Source organism: Dysidea avara, chromosome 12, assembly GCF_963678975.1.
Source record: "Dysidea avara chromosome 12, odDysAvar1.4, whole genome shotgun sequence".
Lineage (NCBI taxonomy): Eukaryota > Metazoa > Porifera > Demospongiae > Dictyoceratida > Dysideidae > Dysidea > Dysidea avara.
This window is the reverse complement of record NC_089283.1, coordinates 6,606,421-6,631,246: the sequence shown is the minus strand read 5'-3', so window position 1 is coordinate 6,631,246 and position 24,826 is coordinate 6,606,421. Positions and strand designations below refer to the sequence as shown.

General features: G+C 37.6%; 3 protein-coding genes and 1 long non-coding RNA gene across 4 annotated transcripts; 1 reads left to right on the top strand and 3 right to left on the bottom strand.

Annotated features, from left to right (window-relative positions):
- Positions 1-1,780: 1,780 nt before the first annotated feature.
- Positions 1,781-10,528, bottom strand: LOC136241087 (L-methionine gamma-lyase-like). Its single transcript, XM_066032264.1, has 10 exons — positions 10,371-10,528; positions 9,334-9,524; positions 8,876-9,040; positions 7,678-7,812; positions 7,306-7,478; positions 7,145-7,256; positions 4,998-5,111; positions 2,637-2,771; positions 2,214-2,359; positions 1,781-1,911 (listed from the first exon to the last, which is right to left on the bottom strand). Exons 2-10 carry the CDS (start codon positions 9,502-9,504, stop codon positions 1,848-1,850), a joined length of 1,215 nt encoding a protein of 404 aa, XP_065888336.1. The 5' UTR covers positions 9,505-9,524; positions 10,371-10,528; the 3' UTR covers positions 1,781-1,847.
- Positions 10,529-10,544: 16 nt separating this feature from the next.
- Positions 10,545-17,866, top strand: LOC136241088 (uncharacterized). The gene is made up of 4 exons (XR_010694152.1): positions 10,545-10,659; positions 11,710-11,799; positions 14,321-14,384; positions 17,556-17,866. It is a non-coding gene; the product is annotated as an uncharacterized lncRNA (long non-coding RNA).
- Positions 17,867-17,956: 90 nt separating this feature from the next.
- LOC136241061 (uncharacterized) lies at positions 17,957-19,805 on the bottom strand. The gene is made up of 5 exons (XM_066032237.1): positions 19,663-19,805; positions 19,277-19,612; positions 19,152-19,206; positions 18,654-18,802; positions 17,957-18,604 (listed from the first exon to the last, which is right to left on the bottom strand). Exons 2-5 carry the CDS (start codon positions 19,433-19,435, stop codon positions 18,074-18,076), a joined length of 894 nt encoding a protein of 297 aa, XP_065888309.1. The 5' UTR covers positions 19,436-19,612; positions 19,663-19,805; the 3' UTR covers positions 17,957-18,073.
- Positions 19,806-20,676: 871 nt separating this feature from the next.
- On the bottom strand, positions 20,677-22,360 carry LOC136241333 (calcium-responsive transcription factor-like; the record flags this gene model as incomplete). The annotated part of the gene is made up of 3 exons (XM_066032526.1): positions 22,246-22,360; positions 21,923-22,105; positions 20,677-21,873 (listed from the first exon to the last, which is right to left on the bottom strand). Coding segments are annotated over exons 2-3 (1,377 nt in total), but the record flags the coding sequence as incomplete, so codon positions are not given.
- Between the last annotated feature and the right edge of the window lie 2,466 nt (positions 22,361-24,826).

Sequence of the window (24,826 nt, the reverse complement as noted above, 5' to 3'; positions counted from 1 at the left end):
CAGGCCTTGTGAAGGACCTGGCTTGGCAAGAGTCAGTGGTTTACTGGTGGACAGCCTTATAATGTTGGCCAGACGTGTTCTCTGTTGATTTTGCTACATATCAGCCACTAAGGAGCCAGCACAGCCCTGTAATCTCGTGTCTGGACTCCAATCGTGGTCTGCCTCCATTTTGTGGTCTAACTTTTGCCCTCCCCGCCACCCCCCAGCCTCCACCCCTTTGTGAGCACTCGTGATACTACTTCACTCGTCCAACTGCTCAGATTTTCTATCTTATTTGGCGGGAAACTGTACAAGCAGCTACAAGTACTGGAAGTGGCTTGAAAGGTAACAGATTGATGCATCTTTTGTGTAAATTTCATACGCGTGCTTGCTATCCTTGAAGGGTTATGCTGGCTTCAATTCTTTAAAACCGTTTATCTCGGAACTTCTAATGTGCGATTTGGATCGTTTTTCCAAAATCCAGTCACAAATAGGATTTTATTTTACATAACAGACGTGATATATTTGGTAAAGGATAACTATAGATAGCTATTATTGTTGTGACCTTTTTTTTTTTTTTTTTTTTTTTTGCTCTTCAACTTTTTTCAGCAAGGTGCCCCCCCTCTTTCCAGACGCTGGATCCGCCCCTGCATGCTATGCTATAAAACCAAAGTAAGTAATTTGCCAATTGTGGTAAGGTTTTGAGGATGCCACATACGTTTCCAAATCTGGCAAAAATATTGGCAGGTTTTCTGATTAAAATTTCCAAACTTAGCCAATTTAGTGCTTTCAAAAATTGGCAAAATTGTTCTTTCCAAAATTGGTATCAAATAGGCATATCAAAACTTGCCAAAGGCGGCATCTCAACATACCTGGCTTTTTTTTTGTTATTGGGTAGGGAGAAAAAAGGCTCCCTATCCAGTGACAAAAAGAAAAACCACGTGAGACTACTTGTTGGTCCCTGCAAACTAAGAAAGCCAGAAAGTAAGCAAAAGTTAACAGCAAACTATTGTAAATAATATAGCCATGAAATGTGAGACTGATGACATATTCCTTCACTGAGTTTAAATGCAATAAACTAGATGTGTACATGGAAGCCTGCTTTTGTCAAATCCGGTCACATTATATTATGGAATGTATTATACGTGACCCAGTCTGACAACACAGTCACCAGTACTAGTCTTATAGCCTTCCAGTGATATGTGCAGACAATGAACAACTTGCATGTGCATATAGATAATTTCAGTAACCAAATGAAAGTTGAACACAGTAGATTATAATCCTATATAATAACCATTTCCGATGACAGTAGCTATAACTCCTAACCATTCTTACACTCCACATCATGATGTAACGTCAATCACAGATGTGAATGAGGATCATTATTAAATTAATGACTAAGTGAATAAAACAAAGAACAAATTACTAGAGTCTGGTTGGTCCACATTATTCAACGTTAAAATCACTTGATATAAATTAAACATGAGACAATAGCAGTAGCTATTTATAATATACCAACTAACTTACAGCTTTGTGACTTTGTGTATACAAAAATATTTAGAAAGCATTTGATAGAGTAGAATTTTGCTTATTACATATGATATACAACCTTCAGTCTTATGTAATACCTGTTTGCATTTACAATAGCATACAGCAGCTTTCGTAGAACATACTATTATGCTGTTAGCTATTACCACGAATTCATAATATTTTTTATATGTTATGAACTCTTGCTATTACCCAACCTTTATTACATGTTTCTAATTCCTTATGTAAACTCCATGGCCACCTTTCAATTGAATAGTTGCCACCCATTGTAAACTGAACATCAATTTATTTATTCTATATACTGTATCATATTGTGATAGTTAAAGTTTCTCTAGCGCTTGAGTTAGATCTTTAATCAAATCATCAGCGTCTTCCAGTCCAACACTAGGTAAAATTAAATTTCATGTTAAAACACGTACATAATAACAAGTGCTAAAACAAAATGCAAACATATTTCTAATGGTAATCCCTTTCAATCGTGTGTTCAGAGGTGTACATTTCAAAGATTTTGACTGTATACTACAATCCCCATTATCACTCTATGTTGCATGACGGGCAGCCTGCATGCAATTACTGTCGAGTAATATTATGTTCCTTAAAATTGTACATTGTGGTACAGTATAGCTCAAACAAGTCTTGTAATCAATGAAATATTGTGGAAGAGCCAATAACATAGCATACATTACCTCAGCCTGACCAATCCATCAGCTACTCCACACTTTTTCCTTGCCTCCTCATCCATCAGTGATTCTGTATTAGTTAAGGAGGCTGGGTGTTCTATCAAACTTCCTGTCCCTCCCAGTGAAACAGCCAGTGAGATCAACTGGACACTCTGCACATGTCATAAAAAGAACTACATATACATGTCAGAGTGTGGTATGACAAATTATTGACAAATATTGTTATACCAAGGTTACAAATTGGTTGTAACAGTGGCTACTGTAAAATAAGCAGTCTATGAATAAATTACATGGATAAAATTTGTGGGTCAAAATAATGTTTAGAAGCATGTGCGGTGTGTGTGTAGTAAGCATTAGAGGTAAGCTTATATACAAGCAAGCTATCTGAGATCTGACTTAAAATGTTATAAACATTATACACATACATACCTCTACTAGTTTAATACCAGCCTCTTTTCCACCATCTACTTCAAATGATATCATTCCACCAAACATTTTCATTTGACTCTTAGCTATATTGTGCTGAGGATGTGACTCCAGGCCGGGATAGTGCACTACCTTCACCTAACAAATAATGATAAACTGCACATTAATTGTAAGGTATCCAACACCTGAAAAGTATCTAACACCTGTAGAGTATTATTGTAATTAATCACCATTATGAAAAGTAATTAACCATTATGCTCTATCATGGGACAAGTATGTTCTATTAGAGTTGTTGAGCTGATCAGTGCAAATTAGGGATGCGTTGATTTTGCCAGCAAATTTTTTGGAAAAATAGGATGGTAAAAGCAGAGAGCAAAATGTTGGAAAAATAGGTGAAATATTGGATAAGTGGAGGCTCAGGAGCTGGAACTTGGCACATTTTGCATTACAAAGATCAAGATACTCTAATAGAGCAGTCACGGATAGAATTAGATCAACCTATGCAAACAACTGGAGTTTGAGATACTCTAATAGAGCAGTCAATGTGCTACCTTCATGCTTGAAAGCTTGCAGTGAAATGTTTATTAATGCTCAGAAATTTTGGTAAATTTTGAGCAAAATAGGTTTTTTTAAAGTGGTACTACACATTTACCAATGGACCTTAACCATCTTCATAGGTTTCTGTATCTACCGATACCGTAAATTCTCTAAAAATTCGGCCCCTCTATTTATTCGTATTCTAACAGTGAAATACGAGGTGAAATAACTTCAATCTCTAAAATTCGGCACGTTTGCGATGGATGCTGATAGTGACGAGAACGTCAGAGTTGTCTAGCCTTAATATCGACGATACCAATTATACTGTGACGAGTGGTCGATCAACTAAAATTAGTGGTGATTACTATCTAATTATAGGCCGAAATTCGGCGAGATGAAAATTATAGATTTAAAAATATGCCGAATTTTTAGAGGACTTACGGTATTTGGGGATTTCTGCATAGCTATACACAAATTAAGTGCTGGCTGTAACTTTTGAATTGTTATCCCTATATATGGCTATTTTTAACATAACACATAAAAAAAACAATACTAGGGGTTTGTCCTTTGACAAAAGCGTAGGGAGTTTCAAAAAGCCATGAAAACAAAACTAAGGATATAAATCTTGATATCTCCTTTTTAGTCCATTCTATCCACTTATACAAATAGATTTCCAACCAACAGTAAAAATAATGGCTACCACCACAAGATGCATAACTGACTGAAACACTAGTTGCTATTATATAGCAAGCCTTCAACAAGTAGCCCATTGAACAAATTTCCTATTAATGCATGATCTTAGGATAATGGAATTAGCAAGTCCGTCTTCATAACAATTTGGGTAAGCAGGTATGCATTCCTAAAATTATGTGCAGCTTTAAAGGTTAACTATATTGTTGGCAAGTAATGACAGAATGCATCTAGCCACTTAATTAATCTTTTAAACAATACATTTAAGCACCAAGATTGGTTTGAAAAGCTTCTGCAAAACTACTGGAGTAAGAATTTCATAATAAAAAACAAATGTATGTCTATTCTTTCTTGAAAGAACAAGTTACTATCAAACAGATTTACAAGTACAATAGTTACAAAACATGTGCACACTAGTATTTCCACCCTCTACTTTTATTACAAACCATTATCACATGATACTAAGCATCACCAGATATGTGAAATGTATGGAGAACTCAATGAAGTTTAGGTTTGAGCCAATTATACATGCCTTTTAGCAGTGTCAAAGAAACTTATTACGCTAAAATTACACTTTCAAAATCAAGATTATGCTTGAGAGAGCTGACTGTTTTATTGGAGTATTTCAGCATTTTTCTGACTGCTGATTACATATCTAACCCAAGGTGGGAAGAAGAGTATGGCCTTCCTAATATGAAAAAGATATTAAAGGTGGCAGCCAAGAAATAGCTGCAATGATGTTGATGTCGATCAAGTATTTTTTAACCCAAGGCGGAGCCCTTATTGGTTGACATCAACATTATTGCAGTCATTTCTTGGCCACCACCTTTAATTTCATGACTTTTTAACCAAGGTTTCTGCCTTTTTTTCACAGCTTGGCAGATATCACTTCTTTATACCCCAAAGCTGGCCATAGGCCAGTTTAGGGGCTTGGTGTTACCCACATTCTTCTTATCTACAGACACAATTAGAATTGCACCGAAGCCAAAATTGAAAATATCCTTTTAATATTGGGTGAATTTAGGTAATAAACATGTTTGTAATTACATGTAATGAAACGACAGCTGTTAGAGAGAATACACTTGATTCTGCAGCAGCTCAGATAAACTTGAAACAGATTATAATTTATCTATTTACCTTAGAATGTTGCTCCAGGAATTTAGCTATCTTCATTGCATTAATAGAGTGCCTCTCCATTCTAACAGGAAGTGTCTTTAAACTTCTATGCAGTAGAGACGCATCAAATGGAGACTATAAATTTACAGAGGACAACGTAAACATACAGAACATATAAATTATTTAATGTACTTTGTTAATAAATATACATTATTAGACAAATTTACTATATCAAAATTTTACGAAAAATAGTGTTCAGATAACTAATGACACACAGTACTAACATAACATACATCAGTAACATACGTACACACTCTGTACTACTATTAAAATCTACTGCAACAATACAGCCAGAAAGTTATAAGAAGAGGCACCCACACCCCTAAAATGCTTACATCGGTATGTTTAATGTACATTAGAGTGTTGGCATAAGACTACTGGTGCTTACATTCAAGTGACTGTTTTATTGGAGAGTTTATATATATCCAAGATCTAAAAATTGTCAACAACTCACCCTTTTAGGAAAGAGCTAGCTACAAGTTTGAATTGGTGACCCCTAGTTGTAGGTGTAGTAAACTAAACTGTAATAGCATTAGAAAAACCAGAATTGAAGTAATTATTGACAATTTTATACATTAATATCAAATTTCCTCTGTTCTGTCTATCACTACCTCTCTAACCCGGGTAGAGCACAGGATGACTATGAATAAGCTGTAGTGTGAACCAATCAAGCTGTGCCAAACTGGGCCCAGCCTGACACTGTTATAACAGCAGGTGGGCTGGCATAGGTTGGCCCGGGTTAGGATACAATGTGAACGCATTTCAGGACGGCCAATGCGGGTTAAAGATAATGACACCTATCATATATAAGTAAATTGAGAATATCCTTGTCCTCTAGAAATTCTTTCAAGGCTGCCACTACGTGCTTTGGCTACTCCAACCATTTTGCACTATCAAAGCGATGACAATTCCTGACAAGAACAGAGCACCACAGATGAAAACACAAAGGTATATAGCATATTGCTGGCCCATTGCAGTATGGCTGTCAATCACTTTAATTTCAGTGTTGTTTTATTAAGTACCTAATAAACAAATGCTTATTATGCAATACACACTTGTTCTAGTACATTGTGTGGCATGCACAAGCCTTGAGTTCATGTTGGGCCTGCATGTTTAGCAGTTGTGTGAATGAGAGTTGACCGGGCTAAATAAGCCGGGTTGACCTGTAGGGATAGTGTGAATGGGGTATATAATTCATAAATGGTAGGTGATGCATGGAGTAACTAAAATAAGTAACGTATAAGTAACTTATAAACCAGCTATGTACAAAGTGGTTTCATTATTCAACAAAAAAAGGTCACAGTTGTGTTGCAGTAGTACACGTAAGCAGTCCATGAATTTCAGATTCAGTATGAAACAATTCTACATAGTAAATAACCATGAAAATATATTACGTAGTATTTAACTACTTGTAAGGCTAGTAGTTTAAAAAGCATAACAGATATGTGACCAAGTCAGGGAAAACCAGTCTTATTTCCTATTACAGCACTTTTGATTTATCACCTCTAGTACAAGGCTACATGAATACACTATTAAATTTCTCTCTTTAAAATAAGCCAGAGTCTGGTGGTCTGTTTTTGCTGGTTGCTTTTTCCAGGCCTGTGGCAATCTGTATGAGTAGTTTGAGATCTTGTTGGAGTTCTGGCCAACCTGGAGGTGGCTGTATGTGGCTGTACAGCTCTGTGAAGTTGGATAAAGACCAGAACTGTATAATTCATGTTGTTGTAGCTGTTTTGAGCCATTGATGGTTGATAACTGGGCCTAATTCACCCTTATTCCACCCTCGTCCACTTTGAAAATACCCTCCACCCACCCTACCACTCCCACTTACTACCCCGAGTGAAGCTCACCTGATACCTTCAACCCCATGAAAAACCTATCTAAAATGGTGGGAAACCTGGTTGCTGGCTACATGTACAGTGGATGCCTTGAAAGGCAAGGGAATGTTGTAAAACGTGTGACAATTTGGTACAAGTAGCTAAAGCCATTGGCGAGCTACAACGTTCTGAACAACTAAAGCTAGCATTTCTCAATAGTTGGGAATAGGCAATAAGATCAATTTTCTTGGAGACGATCACATACATATAATACTAATACTAATAACTGACCAAAGAAGGTCCAAGAAATGTTGAGTACCACTGTGCTTTCTTATACAACTCCTTGTTAGTAAAAGACACACATCCAGCAGTGATATCTGAGTGACCACCCATATATTTGGTGCTGTGAAATACTACTTAAATGTGTAGAATTATCAAGAAATTCATCTTACCAACTGTGCATCGAAATGTGCACTCCATACTTCAATGGCTGTTGTACATAAGTTGAAGCAAATGTACCATCCACCATTGTAATCAGTTGAGGGTGACGTTGAGCCAGTTTTCCAAGTGACTCCAAGTCTTGAAGTGTTATACTAGGATTGCATGGGCTTTCAACAAACACCATCTATTGGAATATGTATGGTAACATGTCGAAGAATACAATATGCTTCAACACAGGCTCTCTTTACACACATACATACAAACAACATTTACACTTTTAAAACACAACACTACACACATAGAGTGCACACAGGCAATACACATGGACACACTACACACATACAGCATGCACTCAAACACACCCGGACATACACTTAGATTACCTTCGTGTTGGCTCTGATAGCCTTTTCAAATGCATCCATCTTATTATTATCAACCCAAGTGACTTCAACTTTGTTTCCCATCATCAAATCCTCAATAAGTTTAATAGTGTGAGTGTCAACTGGATACTGACATACCTATATGTAATTGCAAACTAGACATCATCATGCCTCTATGAACAGAAATTCTGAATACAGTTATCACTGAGAGAGAAATTCACAATATACATTCTATTGCAAAATACCCCATACTTCATAAAAATCAGCATACAAAGTTACCAGTTACAGTGCTTTGTTACAGTGCTCTCCTACTTACAATAGTAAAGTGGTTAGTTATGTAACATGCACAAAGCATATCAGTATTCATAGATAAAGAGGCTTATGCTCATTGTGTAAACCCTCAAGTGTTCAACTACGTAGTATGTACGTATACTTGATAAACCTTGTTAAAAACCTTGACAGTGAAAAAGAGCATAGGCACAAAAGTACCATTGCAAGTACCTAGTGATTGTAAACTAAAAAAAAGATAATATCCAAGAATTTATCTACTTATTGCCAGCAATGAATATCCACCCTAAGCAGAGCAATTGCAGAGTTGAATGGTTTCGATATACACCTTACGTTCAAACTAAGTAAATCAATCGTAGTAGCTACATGAACACTTACTAAAATCAATCACAATCAGTTGTGAATGTGAGGCTTAATTTACCAGTACAGTAGCTAGAGCCAGTGCATTGCTCCTTCCTTGTTGGCCACAAGCCCAGTAATTTGATTAGATGAAATAGTGACCGTTCAATTAGAGTATTTGGATTAACAGTGTGTCGTACCTTGCCCATATAGATCCTCACTACCACAACTTAAACAATTAGTCATAAACCAATACCATGATTATGAATCATTGCCTTGATCTCTGAACAGGCATAGATGAGAATTTCTTTGCAAACATTTTGCATAATAGTTATATTATTATATGTTTTTGCGATAGATTTAAATGGTAAGATTTAATACTATAGAGAGGTGCTTTTTGTAATCATGTTTTGTTGCTAAAATGCTTCTCCAAGCTATATTTGCAATTGTAAAGTATTAAATTAATCACCTTCCTGTAAGCCACACTCACTGGCTTTCCACACATGCACATGTACACATTCTTTCAAAAACTGAGTGGTTGCAACCCTTAGGAGCAACAATTACATGTTCTTACCAAATGGTCTCCAGATTTTAGAAAAGTGAGAAACACTAGTGATATTGCTGCCATGCCAGATGATGTCAGCAAAGTTCCACCTTGTGCCCCTTCCAATTGAGCAATCACCTCAGCACACACATCGATAGTGGGGTTGCGAATCCGTGAGTACACATATCCTGGTTGCTGTAGTTGAATGGAAATGGTAGTAATGTTGATGGGTGTTACAATACATTTAGCAAACAGCTTCTTCCATAGCAGAGCACAAAAGTACTAGAGTGCCATCAAATATAATCAGAAAAAAATTAAAGTAATTTTTGACTTACATAGGTAACTCCCTTTAGAGAAACCTCTACAGATGTGTGGCAGTATATACAACTGATAGAACAAATAAAGGTATAGGCACTGGTCAAGTGCAGATGTGCCAACAGCATATTTCACATTCTTGCGGAGTCTAAAATCCATAATTAGTTTATTACCTTTTCAGCAATTATTGCTTCTCCAACTGCAGTGGAGGGCAAGAAGTAGGTACTGGCATTGTAGATAGGATCTACCACTGGAAGTGGAGCAGACTTTAGCCATTTATCACGCTGACTGTAACTAGCAGCAATGCTGTCAGGTGAGTAGTCCATTTCATTTTTATTGCTCATTTTAAGGACAATCTATGTACCTATAACAAGACAAGAAATGCGGCATCCCACGATCAATTATAACAATACTCTAATTAAAACGCATTTGACTTGTATTACTGCTGTGAGTGATAGCTAGCTAGCGAGACTCACAGTGAAAGACTAATTCATAAAGGTAGCATATTGTATTTGTACTCTCTAATAAATAGTTAATAACTGCACTCTTACTGAGGCAACTTTAATATTTTGTGAGTTGTTTTGCTGTAAAAGGGGGTTTCCTGAAACCCCAGAAACCCCCCTCTATACACCCTTGAATGTGGAGGTTTGATCCCGGCAGAGCAAGTCACAAATATTTAGCCTCGATAACAGAACTAACCATAATGTTGTAATGAGATATCAGACCGTCGACTTGCTTGATATTCTCATGTGACAAATCAAAACACATTATTTTGACAACTTCTAAAGGCAGTTAAGTGTTTTCGTAGTGTGACTGTGTCAGTATCAATTGAGTTGATTCTACAGGACAAGTCATTAATGAATATAAGAAGTAAGGGGCCTACGTACCACTTATTACAGGTGTATCACTTCATGCTTTCTACCAGAAAGCAGGAACAAAATCGGTTGCCACACTACTGAGTCTTCAAGTTACACTCAAACGCTGCATGACAAATTTGGTAGATAGGCCCGAACAAGCGGGCCCTAAAATTTTTCACATTGTAAAACCCTATCAGTCGTCCAGAGCACACCAGCAGAGCTGACTTCTCATAAAATAAGCCACTAGGTCTAGGCCTTCCTCACACGCGCTTATATCAGAATTTATAATCGAGCCTTGTTATAATCTGTTGGGCGCATTTGAAGAGTCTGGGTGACGAGACTATTCAACTCACTAGGCAAACTTGCGTCGATAAGATGGTGTGCGGTGATCAATTTCAGTCCTGAGCAGTTAGCCTCGCAGTTAGCATACTCCTCCCACTTAATTTATCAAAATCACGTGGTACGGATGCTGATGTTAATAGCGTAGCGTTAGGTACGGGTAATACTCTTTTCTCCACCTTTCATAACCCTTACGTAATAAGAGGAAATGACATCACGACATGCCCCTCTACCACTGATTGCTTGGAAACGCCATAGGGCCAAGGGTAATGCAAATATTGCACTGTAGCTGGTTGGTCCCTGGTAAGTAACTTCAGCTCGCATTAGGAAACATGGCCACAATGCTGTTACTGTGCGTTAAATAGAGTTAGTAAATATTATTGTAAATTCATAAGTTAATACCATACCTGTTTCAGTGCCCATACAAAAGTCTCAATAGTAGCAGTGAAATTTATCCCGTATTTCACTGGTAGCAGTGAAAAAGTTGTAATTGCAATTTCATTGGCTAGAATTTATGTTAACAATTAGTGTTGACACGTGTTTATGACAAATTGCGTACATGGCAACGCTAATGCACAGCATGCGCATATGCAGCGAGTATGGTATTAACTGGGAATAGCATGGGTAGCAGTGAAATTTGGGATAAATACCACTCTTGTTGTATTGGAAATGGTAAATTTCACTCGGCTTCGCCTCGTGAAATTTATCCCCATTTCCAATACAACACTCGTGATATTTATCCCAAATTTCACTGCTACCCATGCTATTACTAGTACTAATCCAACAACTGAATGTGTTACTATATAATACTCTCAATAGCAGCTTGACGTATTATATTGAAATACGTCAAGCGATTAGCCAATAGAATTAGTATTACACTTGTTTGTCAAGGTCCCATGACAAAAATCTATAATACTAATTTGATTGGCTAAAATAGTGTGGTGTGTTTATATTAGAAGTAAATGTCCGACTTGACAACTATTGTTACCATAGCAATAGATGCCCCCAAGGTATAACACAATATGGTTGCTTGGCAACGGTTGCTAGGTAACCGTTGCTATGGTAAAGTCATTTTGAGACCATAGCAACGGTTGCCAGGCAACGGTTACTAAGTGTGATTGGTCTTTTGCAATGGTTATTTTTTGAATTTCTGTTGCCTAGTAACAGTTGCTATGGTTGTCGGATTAATCTGTGGTATTTGGGATTAATAGTTCTCGCATTGTAAACAGGAAGGAGGCTTCGCCTCGCACTATTTTACTCCTTCCTGTTTACAATGCTCGCACTATTAATCCCAAATACCACAGCCATCCGTCCTATTACATATACTTATAGTTCTCTAACGTATTAATATAGATGTTCATGTCATGATGGTTGAAGGGGTGAATGATTGGTGAAGGAGTGAAGACCCTAGAACAAAACTTGAAAGAAAGAAAGCATATCACAGTAAGTTGTAGAGTACTGGGTTGGTGACTTAATATGCTCACATCTTCACTTGTAAGACTTGCTTGTTACATGCTGCCTTACCAGGGGTTACTAGTCCTGCTTGAGGGGCTGCCAACGGCCTGAGACCAGGGGCGTAGCCAGGACTTTTTTGAAGGGGGTTTGGATTTAAATTGGAATGTCTTAAGGGGAAGGCCTGGATGCTTCCCCTAGACTACGACGCACGTTTGGACAAAAACGATGCATACACAAAACGTGCCCTTAGGCAATAATACAAAAAGCTGATGTTTGTGTTTTTAACTAGCTAAAACCTACACACCGCTGTTTATGCAGCTTATAGAAACTATAACTAAACCTATTGTAAAACTAACTAATCTTCACTTTCAGACAATACACTGACAGCCAACTTCAATTTCCTAGCACACGGAAGCCCTCCACACTCGAGTCCCTTAGTTGGCAATACTTTCCAGGTATACATTATTCTCGGCCAGTCCACCTGTTGATGGTCAATAAAATCAGACTTGGCTTGTGCTCCAGTATGTTCGTGACATCACGTGCCCACAACATGTAACAAATAAACACCATTCATCAGGTAAATATACATCAACAATTCACAGTTTCTGCTAACCTCACACATGTGTAACACGACCACTCAAGTTTAACAGCTCATCCCTTGTAACATGTCTCAGCCAATCATTGAACATTCCTTTGCCATTTTACTCGTGCCATTTCAACCATGCATCACGTGCGCAATTGATCACGTGCGCAATTGATCACGTGCGCAATTGATCACGTGATGCATTAGATATGATTTGCAATGGTTCAACATTAGTGTGATGTGACTCTCAAGAGTAGTACAGAGGAGCGCCAGTGGGCAAGTAGCTACCAGAGGGCTCTAGGGCTGTAAGATTTGGTGTGATTTTTAATTTAAAAAAATTCTGCCTCTGAAAGGGGGGTTCGTCCGAACCATCCGAACCCCCCCCCCCCCCCCCTGCGATGAACCCCCCTGCCTACGCCCTTGGGGACTCTTGCAGCTACACTATCTGAGAACTCCAATTAGAAATCCATTATATCATAGATTATCTACCTATTGATTATATATGTGACTGAATTTGACAAAACCCGGCTTCGACGCACAAAACTTCGTTAGGAGATATGGCGATTTTAAGTAATCATTGTGTAATAACTTCCCAGTGCCTACAGCTGTGCAAACAAAATTTGCACCAAGTATGCATCTATTTACTAGCTATGACTGAGTGGGTGTATACATTTCTGATACCCAAAATTAGCCCTGTTTTGGGCAGCTTTTCTCGAGTGGGTAATAATATCACAGGTGATAGTAATAGGGTGGGAGGGTGGGGGTGGATGGTGGTCTTAATATACGGGTATAAAATGGAGTAAGAAGACGATTGGAATCCAGAGGCCAAGTTTGGGCTCTCCATGGCCCTCAAATCACTCCAAATTGACCGAGAACACTATTGGTGAGCTCTCTGTGAAGTCCCAGCTCACTACACACCATTATCACAAAGCCATGGCCATTCAATGGCGCCAATCTCCCACTCGTGGCTTTGACAGGGTCGGAAGAAAGCTGCCACAGAAACCAGACTTGCCAGTCCTGAAGGAAGTACAGTGTGGAATGTGATAGTGTATTAGGCCAGCAATCCATTTCTGGTAAAAACGTAAGTTTGATTTTGTGTGTGTGGAAGCCTTGTTATGTGAAATCCGGTCACATATGTAGAAATCCTTAATTATTTGAGGTAGCTAGCTAATAACTGCTAGGTGTTTTGTTATATCATTATTCTGTTCAAAGAACTCCTATACTTCTGCTGAGGCTCCTGTGGAGGGGTTCTATACAAGACCAAAAAGTTCAATACTGCATTTACAAATATTGAAATACAAATTTAAAAAGAAATATTGGGATTCTTGTACATGATTTTGGGGGTTTGCGTGGGCGTTGGTGACCTCATTGTCCTGCTGTAAACAGTACAGTAGTAGTAGTAGTAGGCTAGGCACCTGTCACACTGCAAATTTGACTATGGAGAGAGAGTGTGTGCCTCTGTGTGTGTGTGGTTAGCCTGTGTGTAGTACACTTAACTGAGTAATACAGAACATAAGGCATCTGGTTTGCAATTAACCTAGTTGCTTACATAAATACTAGTATATACGAAAGTGTCTTACATGATGTGAGATTCACTGTGGTTATCTAGATGTTATAGTTGCTTGTAGACTCAGGCTCAAATTTCATCATAATGCGTCAGCTTTTAGGAGCTGCTAGGCCTGCATGATGTGTAAAGTGATTACTAAAGTTATTTTCCTCAAATTCTACATATCTGATATGGTGGTAAGCTCAGCAGGAAGCTAGTCATAATCAGCACAGGGAATACCAGATGCAATATTAAGCCAGCACAAGTTTTAATCTCACATTTGCTACCCTATGTAAGTTACGATGACTTGAAATCATCTATCAAGAGCACCAAAGTGTTAGTTTTCTAAAATCTAGCTACATATGTCAATCATTTTGTAGGTGTGGTGATTTTTTGGCAGAACAGTTGGATGGATTCCAGCCAGAGAGTACATGTTGAGCCATGGTAAGTCACTCGGTGTGTTATACAACATACAGTATTTACTTGGTTAAAAGCTGGTAGTCGCACTTTAGTGGTGAGCAAGCAATTCAGAATGAATGGCTTAAACACCATTTGTAGAGTAATGATCAATTTCAAAGTCAATCAATTTTTTCAACTACTTTAATAAATGTTGTGGCATTTAATCAACCAAATAAGGTATATGCGTCGTTATGCAACTACAGTCTCTGTGAAAATCAGTATGATCACCTATTGAGAAACTCAGGTTTAAGTATACAGAGTGCTGTAACTCTCCCCTACTGCAGCTTGCCAAATGCAGTCTGCCTCCAGAAAAATATCTCGAAAAGGTGGGGTTCACTATTGGGAACTTTTCTGTACAGTGATGTTCTGGAAAATACTTTATTAGACTAGCAAATGGTGTAAATATATGTATAATGTTACATTAGAAAACTTGGTACAGATACAAACACACACCCCATAGCTTGAACCATTGTTATAGTAAGAGCAAAAAATGTTTTAAAAATTGAAGAAATAATAGAAATGAATCGGGCCAAATTTATTGCATATATCATATTCAAGGCTCAAACCTAAAAAAAATTGTACAAATCCAACAACAATGAGCTGTACACTTACAAGTTTACCAGAATCCTTCAAGGCCCTAGACAACTGGAATGGCTTGCTATTGAGCTTAAAATAGCAGCAAGCTTAAGCAGACCAATTTAGCCTAGCTGGATTGACTTACAGTGACACCTGTTGTCATAGCAATAAGACCAGTCACATATTAACAAGGGCTGTCATATTATAGTAATGAACTAGTGGTTTACCCATTCAAGAATGTGTATAGTGCAACCAGGCATAAACTACCAAAAGTTTTTTTACTCGCCTGCCCATGCATTTCTTCTATATCCTGCATTCTACAATGTATATTATACTTTCAAGCAGTGGTATACTCATTAGTATTTAACAATTTACTCCCTTATTGTGGTTATACATGTTTGCAATGTCTTAGAGTACACTTTTGTAAATAGTGTTTTTAAACAAATTTCACTGAAAAATCCATAATCTGAGTTCATGATGTCATAGAACAACAACTAAAAAAACTTCAAAAATCCCCTGATACAAATTTTAGACATGTCTATCTTCTTCCAGAAAATAATGAGTATATGTAAAAATTTTGAAGTATCTGAAACTAGAACGTTTTTTCAAAACCCTATGAAAATCACAAAAAATTGCTGTACATAAGTAGAGGTGTACTGATACAACTTTTTACCGATACTTCTGATGCCAGTACTTATAGTGATGTCATCTCAGACTCATCTGCCGATACTAAGCCATCAAGACAATAAAACTCAAAAAATCTTTCTGAAAGTCAGGCACTCTTAAGTAAACTGAATCTAACCCTTGTATTTCGCTTATATACCACTATAAAACTTTCACACTTGAGCTTCTTTCTGTGGAATAAATTTGCTGTCATTTAGTCACAAATACCCATAGTTGTTCTGTGTTGCTACACACGAATCAAGTGTATCAATACTTGGAGAAGACCAACAAAGGCTTTGTATTGGCTACTTTGTTAACCCAGCAAGCTTATTTGCTCCTGGAACTTAGTTACTGATGGTTCAAGATTCAGTAAGTCTGGTGAGTGTCCACTGGTAGTATCAGCAGTTTTGAATTTCTAATACTGATCCTATAATGATACCACTGGTATTATACTGATACCAGTATTGGTACACCTTTATACATATGTACCACAGTTGACAGCTTACTACAATGATTACACATTTAGGGTATACCGAGGCATGCATGCACATCAATAGCTGTCATGTTTAAGCCGTCTCAATACAGATGTGTTAATATTAAATTGCAATGTGTAGTTTAGTGCCTTTACTGTAAATAAATTAATTAACCATTTGCTAAGACATTTAGAAATTCTTCACATTTTCAGACGGTAGATAGTTTTTTCTAGGTCTTCATTCGCTTTTAAAACTCCTTTATTATATCTATGTATTGTGAGTTTGACAGCAGGTAACAAAGCGTTATAAGTTTTTTACTTGCCCACATGCAAGACACTTACAGCATTTGTATTGAAAGTAAAACCAAGCCATCATTGAGGTTATCAAGATTGTGCTTTAATTAAAGGGGTCAGTGAAAACAGGGGACATGTGCCATTTTAGATTTTCCATTTTCTAAAAATTTGCTTTAATCTGTAACGTTGTCACTAAGTAAGTAAACGGTGTTGGGACAGTTACCTTTTGAAATGTAACTCGTTACATATTACTTGCAGCTGAACTATTTTAGTTACAGTTACATATTACCCATAAAATAAAGTAACTATAATATTATTACATATTATATTACTTTGTGTCCACAGCCTTAAGCTGTCACATGTGAAACTACCGCTTTATCACATGACATGATTGCATTGTTGGACAATGTGTAAATCTTGGTTATAAGCAAAAAGCTGGTGAATAAGCTTCATTTGATAGGCTCCATTACTTCGTTGTGGCTAGGCGTTACTCAGTGGATTACTAACGAGATTAGTGAAGTAACTTCGTTACTTAAAGTAGTAATATTACATAATATTAGACTTGTTACAGTAACTTCATTACTTAGGTAACATGTTACATTTGCAAGTATATATTGAGTTATATTACCTGTTTTTACAGCATATTTTGTTATATTACTTCGTTACCACAAAAGTAATAATTATTACATAATGCATTACGTACGTTACCCCCAACACTGTAAATAGACAACAGAATTTAAAAGTTCGTGACAGTTTCAAATTAATTTTTATTAAGTATCACAATAATTCAATTATGCCCCAAAATATGTTTAATGCCCACTATGTGGTAACCTAGATTTTCAAATGGCACTTGTCTTTTTTTGCCACTGGCCTCTTCTATTCAGCCAGTCTGTTCCTTTCAACTCCACCACTCCAGGCATACAAATCGCGCTTGAAATCCATGGGGATAATACTGATATCACATGTGTAGAAATTGATGTGTGGTACTGTAGGGGTAATACCTTATCACTCAATTGTCATCTTGACTTTGAAAATATGTAATTAACACTAACAAATTCCAGTAGTGGTTGTTTAATGACCAAACTCCTCTGCCTACATAGCATGTGATGTTGTAGAATACAAGCACTCATTATTACGTATGTTGCTACTAGGTTACTGTCCCATACCTATCCATGGCAGATTCATGACAACCAAATGGACTATGCTGAGCTGACTTACAGGACAAATATTTGACGTGATACATACAGTGTGATTGTCATGAAATTTGTTTAGAAAGCCTGCCAGGGTTCTTTTTGTATAGCACGGTATAGCTGTGCAGAATTACACTGTGCAGGCTTTCACCCTCTTAAGCAGTAAGTTGAGCTGATTTTAAAAAAAAATCATTCATGATGTACATAGCTATGTGTATACATGTTCATATTGGTATGTTATTTTATAATAACTTTGACATACCAACAGTAATCATACAGGTGACTTTGGAATGTCCAATATGGCAAAATACTGTAGTTTATTACATTTCTTCCACAAGTCAGTAATTTTAGGGATCACACATGATAGTATAAAATCTATTAGTGAGCATTTAATGGAGTAATGGATAGATGATGCATACATACATACAAAACAGTAATTTAATGTTGCATACTAATGAAGTGTTACAGTAGCTGACTTTTCACATACAAAAGGTGTGTTTTGGAATGTCTCCAGGGTATGAACCATCTGCACAAACAATTATGTCATAATGTATCCCTTTAGTGTGACATAGTTCGATATGATTTAAGCCCAGATCTTTCAAGTGATCAGGAATAGAAACTGTATCCAATGGTGGGGAATGTGTGCAAGGCACTATCTTGTTCCAAGCATACTGTCCATCTGCCCTTAATGTTGGCGTATAAACATAGATTGGCAGTTGAGTAATTCCAGCTGCTGCCTTTAATTCCACCTGAGTTCCCCATCGTCCAAGCTCCATTAAGCTCTTCAAGTGAGTTTCCATTTCTCCAGACACATATTTACTAAAATCTTTTTGGTTTTCCATGATGTACTTGTGTAGTACCATTCGAACTTTTGTGTGAAATATCTCTGAACCATACATTATTACAGAAAACGATCGAAACATACAGTTTCCATCAGCACATATGGGTAGTAGCTTTCTCTGTACATCTTTCAATGAACTTTCTGGATCCTCAAATCCTCCTGTATTGTTCTGTAAACAGAATTGTTGACATTTGTACTGCTATTGATACAATTCATACTTTCTTATGCTGCAGGGTACAACAACGAGCCAAGCACTTTTGCTTTTTTCGTCCTTTGCCTCCAAATTTCTTCATATCCCTGCAATGCTTACATCTTCCACAATTCTCTGCTGTGCACCCATCACAATCTCCACATCCTTTGTTGCGACCTGTTAAGTGAATATAGTATAACTAATTAAGTAGACAACTAAAATTTTTTTTTTTTGTTTCTCAGGCCCGACTGACTCTATAGCTTTCAGTGCATATGTTTACATGCATCACGTAATCACCTTACAAGTACGTGAAGTTGCAAGTTACTTTTAACTTTACCACAAAGTATGGGACTCTGGATATTTTCACATTATATAGCTGGCTACTGAAGTGTGGCACAGCAATCACAATGTAGCTTAGCTACCGTATGACTTCATTCCAAAAAATTCCTACTATTGACATAGTATACTTGGCTGAGTTAGGGCTGAGAAACATACAATTCAGTAGAAGTGGCTTTAATGTACTTACTAGGTCGCAATGCTTTCACACTTGAGGTAGTACTTGCAGCATGTTTACCACTATCCTATATCCATGTAGCATAATAATGTATAATATAAATAATATTATGTAAAGTACATTTATGATTTTTATACCTGTAGTTTCCTTTTCCGATCTGCAATACTGCCAACACGTTGTGTTGAAGGTTTTTGCCTTTTTGCTGGGGTAGGTAATGATGAGCAAACCAGTGATAGTTTAGCTTTCCGGATCTTTCTTTTCATGATGACAACACTTTGATTTCCCCTACGCCTCATCACCAGACCATCTTTTTTAGGTAAATAAGACTAGAATCTGTTAAACAATTCCTCTGTTTCTCTGTTAAGGTCTGTCACAAGATCAACCTGATCTTCAGAATACTGATAAGTTAGGTTTTCAATCCTCTTCAAATTTGCCTGCACTTTCATGACTTCCAAAGGCAATGATAGCTTCTTCTGTATATAAAAACAATGTTTATAATGTGACAGTTATAGATCATGCTTACTTTCTTCCTAGGTGGCTCATCAGTGAGATCTACTTCAGCTTGGTCAGAACCAATCAATGCATTTGTGCATTCTTCTGGCTGTGATAACGTCTGCTGTGATTCTTCAATAGACTGAATTGATTCTGTTATCTGAGGTTGCATTTCAGTGCTCTCTGTGCTAATCTCATTTATTTCTGCTTCCTGTTCTGTTGATGACTCCCATATGCATACACCAAACTCCTGATATAAACCACATGTTGTACGTGTGTCACAGGACAAATAAGCGCTCTGTAAATATGACGGTGGTAAAGAGTTCCATCCCCATTCTTTATTTGCATTGAAGACTCCAAAAAAATGCTTACACGGAATCTTCCATTTTTTCCAATCCTTACAAGTGCAACTAGTTTCACCTTCAATTCCAAAATCAATGGTATGGCTCCTACCACTTGGCTTTATGAGAGTGAAAACACCTTTCTGAGTGCTAGGTACTATGTCTGTGCTATCATACTTCTTTGCACGAGCTTGACGTTCTAAACAGTGAGCGATGAGGGTGCGAGGTCTACCCCGGAGGAAAACTGGTACAAATGAATTGTACTGGCGATACCATTCTGATGCCTTTAAATTATTCATCACATATTTTTGGTGCATATCTGGTAAAAAACTCTCAACATTACTCTGGCTAATGCAGAAAGAATCATTGCTTTCTTCTTAGGAAGATAACTGTACTTAAGCAATTTATTTTGAGATTCGGTCCCATTGTTTGTTTCACAAGCAGCATGATAATTCTCTTCCCGGAAAGCACGTGCCCACCTCTATAAGGGAAAACACAAATTTTATAAAATACATAGTACTGCATGGTAACAATATATGTGTACCTTGGGAATGTTGAGCCAGTTGTTGTTCAACCAATGTTGGACAGCAGAATTGTTTTCCCAAATCGAAGATGAACAGAGTGTTTCTACAGCCTCCAGGTAATGCCGGTCTAGTGCGTCCTGTCCACCTGATGGTGCCCATGCACAATCTCGCAACATTAATTTGTAACAATAAGTCACCATCACTTCGTGACAAACCATGCTTCCTGTCATGAACCCATCTAGTCCATGCTTGTTCACGATGAAAGTCACAAATGTACACTATAGTATTGCAGAAAACTTCTTCAAGCGCATCAATTTCAGCATCTGAATAGTCAGTGATGAAGTAAGGTGGGTTCCAGGATGGGTTCCACCCTTGAAGAATCCGTAGAGCCTCTGCTATTGCATCTATTCCTTCTGATGCCACAATAAATTCTGCTACTACCATGTAATTGCAATTAGTTGTTACGCAAATGAAAAACAGCGGCAAGTCATACTTTGTGGTTCGGTACATAGCGTCCATCAAACATATTGTGTTACCATAGCGAATGAGAAGATCCTTCTGCCATTGCTCTTGATGAACCCATAGAAACTCATTAGTTTCATCCTGAGAATTACCTTCATCATTGACACTGCATTGCTGTTTATTTTCGCCACCACTTTTGTATGGACGAAAATAATGATTTGTCAATGGTTGAGTTGTCTGCCACTCTTTAATCATCAAAGACAGGTTTTGCTGGTCAAATTTTGACAGTTGAAGTGCAGTTTTAGTACGATACACATGATTACGGATATCATCTAATGTGGGAAAGTAAGCCCGATCTAAAGCCTGTGGTGCACAGTCAACCGCACATGATTTGACATAAGCACTCAATGCTCGTCTTATTTCACATGGATCAGTCATTCCTTCTTTCACAAAGTCTTCAATCTTGTTGGCAATCATTGGGCTTACTTTCTGTGTAACTTCAGCTCCACTTGATATTCCAATTGGATGTGATTTTTCGTGAGCATCATTATTTGGTAGAGAAACAAACCACTTTCTGCTAGTACTGATTTTCTCTTTTATTGAAAGTGCAACTTTTAATGCATTCATCATCTGTTTCCTTTGCTCATTTTCTGCTTTTTTGGATAAATGTTTGTCAGCACTTGAAAACTGATATTCTGGGAACAATTCATATTCATATATATTGATGTGTGCAGGACATCCTCTTTTGCGAGTTCCCTGTAAACAAAGACGGGTTGACTTTGACTCCTTTCGCTTGTAGTAACAATTGCCAAACTGGCAGTCTAAAGTTTTCTTACTGATCACATTGAAAAGTGTGTCATTGAATGAAACATGGTGGCCATTGTGCAATGTCCAATACAATCGTGACTGTTTGGTCTACATAAATAGAACTTGTAAATTTACAATCAATACAATGCAATATTACATTTTCAGGGGAAGCATTTTCTTTGTCTTTATTGAAGGTTGATCTTTGTGTGCCCCAACTGGTCACAGTTTGTCTCTTGTGTGTTTCCAACACCAATGATATGTCATCAACAAATCCTTCATAGTAATTCCCCTTGCGTATTAGTCCAATTTGAGTAGCCCAATTAGGAGCCTGTGACATCGTCTAGGATTAAAGAGCATTACATGTGAAAAATGCAATATAAATCTACTATCTGGTTGTTTTAATAGTATGACAAGCCAGAATGCATTTATCAGGCACATTCTAAAAAGAATTTTTTACTGGTGTGATACCTGCTTGCTTACCGAAAGGGAACTCTTCACAGAATTGTACCCGCGTCACCATCACGCGATCCGAAACTGGCGGGACAGACAAGGTACATGGCAACTAGGACACAAATAACGTTGCTGAAACGTTTGGTAGAAGCCACAATCGATATCAGCAAGGTAGGATATAAATATACTGCATGTACAGGAACTCACAATATCTGGCCATTACCGATGTCATGTTTGGAGTTTGCGGTTCTCCAGGAATATGTTCACCGGGTGGAGGGGATTCACTTCTTTTAGGAGGGAAAGTATAATAGCCTGGGGGTAGTCTATCTAGTTCATCTGGTGTATCCTTAGCATGGTCTGGAGCTGACTCTGACCTGAATGTGATAATAAATTTGTTTATATACAGCAGATAAAGCATGCTATACACTTACATAACATGTACACACGCGTACGTACATGCCATGCAGTGTGACACACAACCAAAAAAAACAAAGCCTTTGGCTTCTATGTTAGTGTAACACTAAGCCACTTCTGCTCTACACAGGTGCTATAAGTAAGTGCTCCTAGGGCCAGGGCCACGGCCAGGACTAGTACCCTACAGGATGCAGTATCATGTCTCACAGAGCACCCTAACCTGTGAGATTATTTGCTTCCCCAGTTACTGTAACACCAATTAAGCAGACTGGAGTAATGTGAGTAAAGTTTCTTGTTAAAGGAAACAACAACAACAGGGCATCACTAAACTTCAAACCTACCAGGCCAGAATTCTAACATACAGACTTGCATGCAATACTGACTAATGTACAGTAAAGGCCTTACCGTCCATAAGGACCAGACACTGCCTTATCCAATGGTCTATGATAGGGCTGCATCAACAAGACAACATGCAGTACAAATTATAATATCAAGTGATGACAGAGTCAGTATTTAAACTCTGTAAAATACAGAGTTTACAAGTTACAGTGCAATACACAACATACATTAGTACCTACAAGTACCATATGTTGAGTAAGCCAACCTATGTGACATTTTAATACATGTAGTACAGTACAGTGTGTGTATATGTTGTGTGTATATGTTGTGTGTATATGTTTGTGTGTGTGTGCGTGCGTGTGTACGTGCGTGCGTGCGTATGGGCGTGTGTGTGATTTGACTTCGAACCAGTCGGCACCAGTCCCATTCGTGTGTACATACATAATGTATGATTGTATGCGCATACATCTGAAAGTGAAAGAATCAAGCTTTACGCACACTCATACAATCACATATGTGATGTATAGGTAATCCAGATAATGCTGATGGATGTGGCATTGGTGAGCGAGGTACGGACAACTATTGCATCAACACCAGTTTCATAGTAGGTCCTGATGGTTGTGACTCATGAAGCTTTGATGCATTATCCAGTTCTGTTTGATTAGTGATTGGAACAACACTCTTAGTCTAGAGTAATGAAGAGACGGTGTAAATAACAACAACTGGGAGCTCACATATGCAAAACAGTGCATGACATATATGGGCAGACAAACTGCCTGCAGACAGGTACACATAAACAAAACCAGATACAACATACACATGGTAAGCACACTACAATTTTAAAAAACAACAAAGAATTTGGCTGTATGTTTACAGAAACACTGGACACCTGTGCATTATTCAGATACTTTGGAGTCAGCATAGACAGACGACCCTGAGGGCAAGACTAGTACCCCATAAGAGGCTTTTCCATGCCTCATAGGAAAAATGTGGGCCCACCAGTTATGCAAGATGTGGAGAGTTGGTATTTGTCTCACCATTTACAGCTAGGTAGACTGAAGCAATGTGAGCAAAGCTTCTTACCCAAGGAAACAACTGAGCATAGGTGATGACTCACATGTACACAGTGTACACACAGACACCAACACACACAAAAATATTCACCTCATAAAATTGGAATAAAGTTATAAACAAAAATTATATTAAAAATTAACACAATAGACCACACAGTACTACAGCTGTCTCCATAGCAACAAGTTGGTTAATACAATTCAGTTAGGAAAATCAATTGTGGGAAGAATTGTGGCCACTGGCACAAAACAATTGATGAAATCATTGACCAATGGAACACCCTGAGGTTAACTTGATTGTAAAATAGTTTACAAAGAAATGCAAGAACAGATGTTTTGAAACATTTCAAAACAAGAATATTTCAAGGACCAATTGTATTATTAACTGGCTATGAGGGAAGTGAATATTCTTATAAAAGCATTCCTCAACAATCAAACAACTAAGCTAGCTATTGAGTGCCGATCTGTTATTATCAACAACACTGCATCCAATTCACAACTTTAAATTTCCTACTTATATATGCCTAATGTAATAGAAGAATCAGCCCTCTATTGTAGGAGCATGCAGACACATATAATGTAGCATGAAAAAATCCTTAATATGGACACCATTAATGATTCCAACTCAGGTATTTATAATATTATAAGCATTAAAATAGGGGCACCTCTTTATTTAGAACTACTTATCTTGAGACAGTCAAAAGTCCTGATTTCAAATGTGTCTTGATTTTCCAGTGCACTAAGGGATACAAAGGGACTTCAATCAAATAACTGTTTAGAATATGTAC

Bases quoted from the DNA above. Each gene is read 5' to 3' on its own strand.
- LOC136241061 (XM_066032237.1), bottom strand. From the start codon at position 19,435: ATGAGGCGTAGGGGAAATCAAAGTGTTGTCATCATGAAAAGAAAGATC. The intron at 19,207-19,276 runs GTATAAAAATCA...ACATGGATATAG, and splicing joins ATCGGAAAAGGAAACTACAG to GATAGTGGTAAACATGCTGC. The intron at 18,605-18,653 runs GTATGAATTGTA...TTCTGTTTACAG, and splicing joins GTACCCTGCAGCATAAGAAA to AACAATACAGGAGGATTTGA.
- LOC136241087 (XM_066032264.1), bottom strand. From the start codon at position 9,504: ATGAGCAATAAAAATGAAATGGACTACTCACCTGACAGCATTGCTGCT. The intron at 7,479-7,677 runs GTAATCTAAGTG...ATATTCCAATAG, and splicing joins CTATCAGAGCCAACACGAAG to ATGGTGTTTGTTGAAAGCCC. The intron at 7,257-7,305 runs GTAAGATGAATT...AGTATTTCACAG, and splicing joins CACATTTCGATGCACAGTTG to CACCAAATATATGGGTGGTC.